This window comes from Toxorhynchites rutilus, chromosome 1 (assembly GCF_029784135.1).
Source record: "Toxorhynchites rutilus septentrionalis strain SRP chromosome 1, ASM2978413v1, whole genome shotgun sequence".
Taxonomy (NCBI): Eukaryota; Metazoa; Arthropoda; class Insecta; order Diptera; family Culicidae; genus Toxorhynchites; species Toxorhynchites rutilus.
The window spans coordinates 14,552,789-14,564,494 of NC_073744.1; the positions used below are offsets into that span (position 1 = coordinate 14,552,789).

Below are 11,706 nucleotides of genomic sequence, written 5' to 3' on the forward strand. Positions count from 1 at the left end.
CATACTCACCACAACTTACCATCTATATATATATAAAAATGAATTTCTGTCTGTCTGATTCTTATGGACTCGGAAACTACTGAATCGATCGACATGAAAATTGGTGTGTAAGGGTTTTTGGGGACGGAGAAGGTTTTCGTGATAGTTTGAGGACGGCTGCCATACAAACGAAACACAAATTTCTGCATTACTAGAGAATTAATCAAACAAATGAAACCAAATTTTGCATGTGGAGGTTTGAGGGTGAAATAAATATTTCTATGATGGTTAGCCTCTCCACCCCCCCTCTCTAAGGGGGGCTACCATATAAATGAAGCACAAAATTTCTGAATTACTCGAGAATTGGAAATGGATGCAATCCAGCCATTGCACCTGGGCCACCAGGCCACGTGATAGGTTCCCGGATACTATCAAACCACGTTAGACGACCGTTCTATGTGAGGCGTACCAGACTGACTGTTACGAATTGTTACGATTTATCGCACCTACTAGCCGTGCCGAGCCACTACACTCATCGTTGTTGAAATTAATATACGATACCAGCCTGCAATTGTTTGCCATACAGCACTGCTGCTTTTAATTGTTCCTGTTTCATTATTTTGTACAAGGCACTAAATTGCCTTGGACCAGGTGAGTACCTGTCCAAGTGGTTTATTTCTCTCTCCCCGGAGCTACTTTGGTCCGTATTTCCACAGAATCATCGATCGATTCCCGCTCCGCTCCTCTCTTCCCGCCGGTGGTTCAAGGATGGCCAACGAGCTTCAGAGAGCCCAGCTGCTCTCACGGAGGGATACGATGATTGCTGCCCTGGGTCGGGCAGAGGCATTCCTCGTTGGATATGACGAACAACGGGACCAGTCGCAAATACAGCTGCGTTTAGAGTACCTCGATTCGATGTGGGCGTCGCTAGAGCAGGTACAGGGTCAACTCGAGGACATCGAAACAACAGAAGAAGGTAGGGCACAGAATGCCGAAAAGCGAGCGTATTTTGAACCACGATTGTTTCAAATAAAAGGAAGCTTAATTTCCAAACTACCTACCTCTCCTCCCATCAATTCACAAGTACCTCCACCCTCTCTCTCTACCAACGCTCTCTCTGGAATAAAGCTACCAACGATTTCGCTACCCGAATTCGATGGTGACTATGCTCAATGGTTACCATTTCACGACACATTCGTCGCTCTCATTCATAATAATCCCGACCTTCCTAAAGTACAAAAATTCCACTACTTACGAGCAGCTTTGAAAGGCGAAGCTGCTCAGTTAGTTGAGTCGATTGCCATTTCGTCGGCCAACTACAGTTTAGCGTGGGACACGCTGACAGGTCGGTATGCTAACGAGTATCTGCTTAAGAAGAGACATCTACAGGCGTTGTTCGACGTACCACATGTGAGGAAAGAAACAGCCGCTACGCTCCACAGCCTGGTCGACGATTTCGAACGACATACCAAAATCTTACACCAACTGGGGGAGCCAACTGACAGCTGGAGCACGATTCTGGAGCACCTGTTGTGCACGCGACTGCACGATGATTCTCTCAAGGCGTGGGAGGATTACGCGTCAACCGTCGAGGACCCGAACTACAGCTGCCTCATCGACTTCCTTCAGCGAAGAATCCGAGTGTTGGAATCAATTTCGGTAAACCACCACCCGACGAGTTCTATCACCAACACGCAGCAACAAAACCATAAACGATTCAACAACCATCAGCGGGTCTCATCCTACCCATTCACTGCAAGTTCTAATGGGAAATGTCCAGCGTGTGGTCAGCAGCATCCGTTGCTGAAATGCCAGAAATTTCATCGACTGACTGTCATCGAACGCCTAAAGGTAGTCAACACAAAGCGACTCTGTAATAATTGCTTACGCGCATATCACATTGCACGTGACTGCTCGTCAAATTACAATTGCAAGCATTGCAATCGCCGTCATCATTCGCTTTTGCACACCAACCCTCACGAAGAAGACCGAAGATCCAACGGAGTAAGTTCTATCAACAATTCCACGACGCCAGTAGTAATCCGACCCACACCCGCTCCACGAGCCAAGTCAGCTAAGCAAACAGCTGCGGCGACTGCCGAAGTCGTCCCACGTGTCGAAAGCAGTACACCTGTCAACCAAACAAAGGAGAACGTTTTCTTGATGACGGTCATCGTTAATATTGTGGATGCCTTCGGACAAATGCACCCAGCTCGTGCTCTCCTAGACAGCGCGTCTCAGCCAAATTTAATTACCGAACGTCTAGCACAACTTCTGCGCGTGAAGCGCGATCGAGTCAACGTTACCATTATGGGCGCTGGTCAACTGTCGAAGCCCGTTCGTGAATCGATTTTCACCCAAGTGAAGTCTCGGTCCAGTGATTTCTGCTGTGACGTCAGTTTCCTCGTGATGAACAAGGTTACTGCTAATCTTCCCGCACAAGACGTGTCTAGAATAGGTTGGAGGATTCCAAAGGAAATCACGCTTGCCGATCCCGAGTTCCATCGAAGTCAACCGATAGATTTGGTGCTAGGTGCCAAGCACTTTCACACCTTTTTCCCCACTGCTGTTCGACTACAGATCGACGACCGATTACCGTTGCTGGTGGAGAGTGTATTCGGGTGGATTGTTGCTGGATCCGCTCCCTGTATTAGGTCTGATGGCGATTCAGATGGTGATGAAGAGCTACAATCGACGGTAGTTTCAATGGTTTCCCTCGAGCAGATCATCGAAAGGTTCTGGATGACTGAGAGTCTATCTACCAACGACACTTACTCGGTAGAAGAAAAGTTCTGCGAAACGTTCTACAAGTCCACTACAACCCGTGACAATGAAGGACGCTACGTAGTACGTTTGCCCCGAAAACCCAATTTCAACATCATGCTGAATGACTCGAAAGCAAGCGCTCTCAATCGCTATCAACTACTTGAACGACGACTGGATAGGAACCCAGAACTGAAGGAAGAATACGACAAATTCATGCGGGAATATCTCTCCCTTGGCCACATGAAACTGGTCAACGCGGAAGACGATCAAGCTCCCGTGTCATATTACCTGCCTCACCATCCCGTGATTAAGGACACAAGCACGACCACCAAGGTCAGAGTCGTTTTCGACGGCTCTTCCAAGACTTCGTCCGGCTTCTCCCTCAACGAAGCTCTTTGCGTTGGACCTGTAGTGCAGGACGATCTGCTCACGCTTATTCTTCGCTTCCGTACTTTTCCTGTAGCGCTCGTCGGTGACATTGCCAAAATGTACAGACAAGTTCTTGTCCATCCTGAGGATACACCACTGCAAAGAATTCTCTGGCGGTTCTCGAGGCAGGTTCCAGTCCAGACCTACGAGTTGCTCACCGTTACTTACGGGATAGCTCCCTCTTCCTTCCTCGCAACTCGCACACTGAAACAGCTAGCGGCTGACGAAGGTACATCCTATCCTCTCGGACGGCCGGCTCTCGAAAAAGGTTTTTATGTAGACGACTTCATTGGAGGAGCACACTCGGTTGAGGAAGCTATTCGTTTGAGGACCGAATTATCCGAATTATTAGCGAAGGGAGGTCTAGAATTGCGGAAGTGGACTTCAAACCATCTCGAAGTGCTTCACGGTTTGCACGACGACCAGATCGGGACACAATCCTCTCTGCAGTTTGGTCCCAACGAAACTGTGAAAACGCTGGGAATTGGTTGGGAGCCAGAGGCTGATTTCCTCCGCTTTGATTCTCTGATCGATTCTAACAGTGACCCTTGGACCAAGCGCTCGATCTTGTCTACAATAGCGAGGCTTTTCGATCCGATGGGATTAATTGCTCCGGTGGTTGTCACGGCGAAAATCATCATGCAACAACTCTGGGTGCTTCCGTGCGGATGGGACGATCCAGTACCGGACAACCTACAAACTAAATGGAAACATTATTGTCAAGACCTACCAAAAGTGTCTGCTTTTCGCGTTCAAGGCTACGCTTTTCTACCCAGATCTAAGGTGCAGCTGCACACATTCACAGATGCCTCCGAGGATGCATACGGAGCGTGCGTCTATGCACGATGCGAAAACCCCAAGGGAAATGTCCGAGTACAACTACTAGCCGCGAAATCTAGAGTAGCCCCTCTGAAGCGTTTGAGTATCGCACGTCTGGAACTATGTGCTGCTGTTCTCGGTGCTCACCTTTACGACCACGTCAAGCAAGCCCTAGATCTGCAGATCGAGTCATCCCATTTTTGGACAGATTCCACGGTTACTCTTCAGTGGCTAAAATCACCACCAAACGTCTGGAAGACTTTCGTGGCCAACAGAGTGGCTGAAGTGCAACACCACACACACGGCTGCCAATGGCGGCACGTTCCGGGAAGTGAAAATCCAGCTGATTTGGTATCTCGAGGCACGACAGTTAAAGGACTTCTTAGCTCTGACTACTGGTACAACGGACCACACTGGTTAGCACTTCCGTCCCGAGAATGGCCCATACTCACTCTACCAGGTGTTCCCGACGAAGAACTGGAGATTCGTCAAGTCGTAGCAGCTGTGCAAACACAAACTACAATCAACCCGCTGTTCCTTCGCTACAGTTCTTTCACCCGTCTACTGCACATCGTCGGCTACTGTTTGCGCTTCATTTCCAACAGCAGAGCGAAGATTCAGGCGAGGAACAGCCTGCAAGCATCACCCGATACTTCCCACAGCATATCTCTAACCGTGGAACAAGTACGAATCGCAAAAACACGCCTCACTCGTTTAGCGCAAGAAGATGCTTTCAACGACGAAATTTGGGAACTCGAGAAGGGAAAATCCATTTCAAAAAAGTCAACCATTCGCTTATTAAATCCTATTCTAGATTCTGAGAGAGTTCTAAGGGTTGGAGGGAGATTAAACTTGTCCCAGTTGCCTTACCACACGAAACATCCTTCCCTACTTCCTGCCAATCATCCCTTCACTCGCATAATTGCCGAACATTACCACCTCAAGCTCTTCCACGGCGGCGGGCGCCATCTACTGGCCACCATACGGCAAGAGTTCTGGCCTTTGGATGGCCGTCGGCTGGTTAGAAGCATTGTTCGCAATTGCTTCCGTTGCACTCGTTTCAATCCAGAGCCCGTAGAGCAACAAATAGGCCAGCTACCTGCCCAACGAGTAGTGCCAGGAAGACCGTTCGAAGTCACCGGAGTAGATTACGCCGGCCCGGTTTATCTCAAACCAACACACCCACGGGCGCCTGCGATGAAGGCGTACATCTGCATATTCGTATGCTTCACAACGAAGGGTGTCCATATTGAGCTTGCCAGCGACCTATCCACCCACACCTTTCTGAAGGCGTTGCGACGTTTCATCTCACGTCGTGGCAGTCCCTCTCATCTGCACTCAGACAATGGGAAAAACTTTGAGGGAGCCAAAAATGAGCTCGTTGAACTGTACCGGATGCTTCGCAGTAACTCCGACCAAGACAAAATTCGCAACGCTTGCGCCGAAATTGGCATACAATGGCATCTGACGCCCCCGAAAGCCCCACACTTCGGTGGGCTGTGGGAGGCGGCCGTGAAGATCGCCAAAAGGCACTTGTTTCGCCAGCTGGGGTCCACCAGACTATCGTTCGAGGATATGGCAACGGTGTTGACACAAATTGAATCAATAATGAATTCACGCCCGCTGCTTTCCATCTCTGACGATCCGTGCGACCTCAGCGTTTTAACGCCTGCACACTTTCTCATCGGCACTTCAGCGACAGCTTTGCCCGACCCAGACATCAGCACAGTCCCAACAAATCGGCTCACGCACTACCAACAGCTCCAGATGCACGTCCAACAATTCTGGATCCGTTGGCGTGATGAATATTTGCACGAACTCCAGCGGGATTCGAAACATCGCAGCCGAAACAACGAAATCATTCCGGGCCGGATGGTCGTCGTAGTGGATGAGATGCAGGCTCCTCTCAGGTGGCCTCTTGCGCGAATAACTGGAGTCCACCCAGGAAAAGACAAAATCGTCCGTGTCGTATCGCTTCGAACAGCGAGAGGAATCATCACTCGCCCCGTCACGAAAATCTGCTTGTTGCCGTTCTCCGATGCCAGCACCGACACAGAGGGAAGTCCAGCGACCAGTGAACAAACAGCAGACCAAACAGCAACGAATATTTCATGTACCAATCCTGAAAAATAATTAATTGTTACGTGTTTAGGAGTAAGCTTTAGAAAATAGTTCGCATGATTGATGTTTGTAAACAAATTATGTTAGTATTAGTGTTGAATCATAACAATTCAAGGCGGCGGGTATGTTGCGCCCACTGCTATTTTTTTGAGCTTGCGGTGTAATGCCTAGTTGACATTAGGAGCCGAACCCCGTCGCTGACAAATGCGATTAACGCTTGCACCAACACAAGCGCGCACTGGCAGCGACGGCGGTCGGTAGCATAGTTAACTTTTTTTAGTATATACAAGTCAGTCGATGTAGTGTGGTCTATGCTAAAAGTTGTGCGCAAATAAAATCGCCATCTTTCCTACTTCGCTCTCTTCATTCCATCTCCCGTAGTCAAATTACAGGTGGATGGAATCGGTTAACCGAAGAGATACTTAAGTAAAAATAAAACGCTTGGAGTGGATCCGGAAAAGAAAGATAACACAACGTAGGGTCCGGTTACCGCTCGACGGTACACCACCTTTCTGGGGGCGGGGGGAAGGAAGGGGGGGGGTGCTGCCATAGAAATGAAACACAAATTTATGCATAACTCGAGAACTAATCAAGCAAATGGAACTATATTGAGCATATGGAAGTTTTAGCGTGCAATAAATGTTTCTATGATGGTTAGCCTCTCCACCCCCCTCTCTAAGGGGGGCTGCCATACAAATGAAACACAAAATTTCTGAATTACTCGAGAATTGGAAATTAATTTTAATGTGATGAAGCGCACTCCTATATCTAATTCTATCTATACCAAAAAAAAGGATCGCCGCATGTGTTGGTAAGAGCAGAACTCGAGGAAGGAATTGTCCGATTTAGGGCTGTCTTTGTTCTATCATATATTCTGTATAAAACATTTATTCCATGTAACGGAGAAACATGTTATTCTCAAGTGGTTGAAAAATCTTGAACGAGAATTGTGTATGAAAATAATCTGATATTATGATGAGTTTTGTTAGAAATACAAGGAATTTTTCAGTAAAAGGTAAATTCAACGGAGTCGATTAGAAGATCAATCCATGAAAAGTTATGCGATTGGACCCATGAACTTGCTTATAGTAAATGTTTAATCTTAATACGCTATAGCACAAAATACCTCTAATTCATGCACAAAAAAGAACCATAAATTATTAGCCTCATCGTACAATAGGTACAATCAAATTCTAGCGAATCAACTACTAAAACAAAAAGGGTCATAAATCACTCGGACAGATGACCGAATAGCCAATGTGCTACTTTCAAATAGCCACAAGTGAAATCTATACGTCTATCTTTATCACAGCATCCAATTATGCATAGAAATTGCGCAAAAACGAAATTCTCCAGATAAAATAGGGCCTTTGTATTGTATTCAAGACCAGTGACCGGTGGCTGATAGCCATAAAACCGGAAAAGGTTTGTATTTACTCGGATTCGTCATCTGATCACAGCAAAAAATTTGACTGGACGAAAAAGAAGCCGTAATCCTGATAAATGGGACCGAAATGTCCAAAAGCATAACATAATGAATGGTATAAGATACAGAAAAAGCAGTGGACGTTAAATATCGGAAAAAACATTTTCAAATTCGTAATAAAAAAAATTATTCAAAAACTGAATTTGAATTAATAATTGGCTTTCACTTGCCAAATCGATTAAAATCACGAAAAAATTGTAGTAATAATAACAAATACTCCAAGTTTATTCCATCTTTTGCATGCTATATGTCGTCAGATCAAATATGCGTTTGCAATAATACATTCTACATCGTATTTTCGTATTTGTAAATTGAAAAGAATTTTAAAAAACAACATATAATATTTCATCATTTTTCTCGGCTTCTTGTTTTATGAAGTTGATCGATTTGGCAATTGAAGCAACTAAATATTGATCCAAAATCGACCAATCCTAAGGGAAACACATATTGGTGGCAACAAAAATATCCCCAATTTGCATATATTTACAAAGTGGATTCACCCAGGCACATTGATTTTGAAGTCTATGTTGGGGAAACTGTAAAGCGGGCCAATCAGAACGTGTCAGTTAGTGCGTTTAGATGACGCTCGACACTTCATAGTTATTCAATTGTTTATCTCATGAAAAATAACATTTTGTTCATAGTGATAGACGCGTAGAACAATTTCCTATCAATTGATGCAAACATCTTTCCGATCTATTGAGAAATGTTCGAGTTATAAGCATTCGTAATCTTCATTTTTTTCCAGCATATTTTGTGTGTAAGATTTCATTTCACCCTCCATATATTCCGGTTAGATGATGTCCCACGTCGAAATTAACTCAATGCCTTGTTCCCATATCTGTATATTATGGTTTATGCTAAAACCACTTATGGATATTATCATATCTCACTAACGTTCTCAGACAGTTTTGTGCAGTTAATGCAAATCCTGCTAATGTTTGTCGACACACGAAGGATTCTACAACCTCCCAACTACATACTATACACACTCCAAAAAATGGGTGGGTTATATCTATGATATAACCGCAAGGTTGACGTGGGACTACCTTAGCTTAGCAATTATTTGTTTGTATTGATTTAATTTTTGATTAAATGGAACAATTTACGAATTCAATTGAATTCAATATACAGGTCGGACTCGATTATCCGGAGACTCGATTATCCGGGATTCGATTATCTGGAATTTTAGACTCGATTATCCGGAGACTCGATTATCCGGGATTCGATTATCTGGAATTTTAGACTCGATTATCCGGAGTATTTTATTTTTGTAAAATCAACGGAGTCGATTAGAAGATCAATCAATGAAAAGTTATGCGGTTGGACCCATGAACTTGCTTATAGTAAATGTTTAATCTTAATACGCTATAGCACAAAATACCTCTAATTCATGCACAGAAAAGAACCATAAATTATTAGCCTCATCGTACAATAGGTACAATCAAATTCTAGCGAATCAACTCCTAAAACAAAAAGGGTCATAAATCACTCGGACAGATGACCGAATAGCCAATGTGCTACTTTCAAATAGCCACAAGTGAATTTAAACCGCTTATTGCCGAAGTGTGTCGATATTATTTTCATTTGTCGTGTCGAAACAGTAAGAAAATGTGAATGTTTGAAGGTTTTGATAAAAAAAAAACAAATGTTGGGCGGGACGAAGTCAGCTAGTATATATATATATATATATATATATATATATATATATATATATATATATATATATATATATATATATATATATATATATATATATATATTTATATATTAATGGATTCTGTGACTCGGAAAATACTGAGCCAATCGACATGAAGATTGGTATGTAGGGGTTTTTGGAGCCGCGGAAGGTTCTTATGATAGTTCGAGACCCCTCCTCCCTATCTAAGGGAGGGCTGCCATACAAATGAAACACAAATTTCTGCATAGCTACAAAATTAATCAAGCAAATGAACCAAACTTGACATGTGAGGATTTTTGTGTGCGAGAAATGTTTCTTTGATGGTTTAACATACCTCCCTCCTCTGAAAGGAGAAAGAGGGTCCCATAAAAATATTACACCGACCACCCATATTAACGCAAAACACGACTATTGAACATTTTCAGAAAACTCTGAAGAAAAATTTGCAAGTCATTGACGAATCTGGAGCGAGAATTGTGTCTGAAAATAAATTCATGTTATAATGACGAGTTTAGGTGGAAGCACTAGGAAATTTATAGTAAATGAAATTTGTGAAGGGTCTATTAGAAGATCACTCAATGAATAGTTTTGCGATTGATTCCACGATCGTTCGCTTGGTAAGGAAACGTGAATGTTTGAAAATTTGCCGAAGTTTGCCGGATCAGCTAGTGTTAAATAAATGAATTTGAATAGATGGGTTTCGCAGTGCAAATCACATACAACGTGTTTTTATTCATTCATGTCTCAAAAAATGACAATGGTTTGATCATAATGGTAGCTGTGATAGGTGTCCTGATTGTTTTGTTCATTTTAGCCTCCCAGATAATTTTTCAAACATTGTCAATTATATTTCACTCGATATACAAAGTCGATCACGTTGAAATTAATGTAAAATTTTTATCCCCAACCGATTTTCGATACTTTCACATATAATTTGACAAATTCAGCTTCAGAAATTGGAGAGCAACAAAAAGCAACACTGAAAACAAATCGAGAACGATTGTCGATATGTATTCTGTCTTAAGCGCAACCGCCTGGAGCTAATTTCGTCTAGCTCACGTTCTGTCGATCGTTTCACACGACGTATGATCGTAAAATTTCTTTTATCGTCCGTAATATCAGTCTAGTAAAACAAATAACGAAATCGAATTACTACAACCGTTGCCGTTATTGGCACGACATGTTCATCCCTTGTGAAATAGGCAGCTTTTTAGTATCTCATAAGCACAGAGACAATCACAGTAATGGACGTAAATTGATAGACTGCTGCTATAAATGTTGTGATGACTTTGCCCGTAAGAGCGAACACTTGTAAAGTGCTTCCGGAAACGGTCGACAACGCGCGATTTGCAACTTTTTTGATGTCGCATTAGGCTCTCGAATAATGATGAAGATTTAGTAAAGTGAGCTAACTATCCTAACATCTGCTCAGTCGGAATCATCCGTTCACACCTCAGCGAGCATTTCCATTCCAATGGAGATGTTATGCTAATTAATTGGGGAAGGAATAAAGCGGAAAGTACCTCGGTACACTTCGAAATTTTCTTCACAGATTACTCCCCCCCACACACACTATGCCACCGCGTGCCGGATTAATAAACAGCGTCCCAAAAAAAAAGAGACGTTATTCATAATTACTTTGATGTCACGTTTGTGAGTGCACCCACCGATTCCACCGCCGTTCAACAACGCAACATCAAACGCGCGATTCCTCCTCCCGGGGGAATGGACTGAAGACTGTTGGACCCGAACCTTTCCCTCCTTCGTCGGGGGTTTGTTGAAAATTCTTATCCAAAAGTTTAAGGTTGTGTTGTAGCAGCACCTAGCAGCACCCTGGTAAGCATACTAATTACACTCTCCATTAGGACTTTGCTCGCTCCCACGGCACCTCCGATTTGGGACCAAGAAGTCCAAGGAGCTTTTCCCGCAGCTGTGAACGAAACCGAAGAGAAAAAACAAGGAAAAAACAAGCAGAAGACACGGATCGATGGTGCATCAGGAAAAGTTCTTGTCTTAATTATCAGCTATCGCTGTCCATAGCAAATCGGCGGAAGTGACCAGCGAGTGAAGATAGCAGCTTCGCTAGCTTGGGCGATGAAAAATCAGTGCCAATTTGTAATTCCCGAAGGGGATGGAAAATGCAGGAAGCTGCTCCCCTCAAAGTGCACTTCCTGGTGGTTGCGTTTGTTGAGAGCAAAGTTTTCTGCAAATGGATTTTATGGCGAAGTTGGTCGAATTACACTTTTTCTCCACGATGCGAGCACCATACGGACGCGGATCAATCCGCCAATTCGCGCTCTGATTTAATTAGCTTAACTCTGTAATCCTGTTGCTACGTGTGAGTTGTAGTTTTCCCCATATTGGTTATTTGAGTTCGGGTGGATACAACTGAAACACTCTTCGAGCTCATGCGTTCGTTACGCAT

General features: G+C 43.9%; 1 protein-coding gene across 1 annotated transcript; it reads left to right on the forward strand.

Moving 5' to 3' along the window:
- Nucleotides 1-747: 747 nt before the first annotated feature.
- LOC129765692 (uncharacterized) lies at nucleotides 748-6,126 on the forward strand. Its single transcript, XM_055766106.1, has one exon. The coding sequence runs from the start codon at nucleotides 748-750 to the stop codon at nucleotides 6,124-6,126; it is 5,379 nt and encodes a 1,792-aa protein (XP_055622081.1).
- The last annotated feature ends 5,580 nt before the right edge of the window (nucleotides 6,127-11,706 follow it).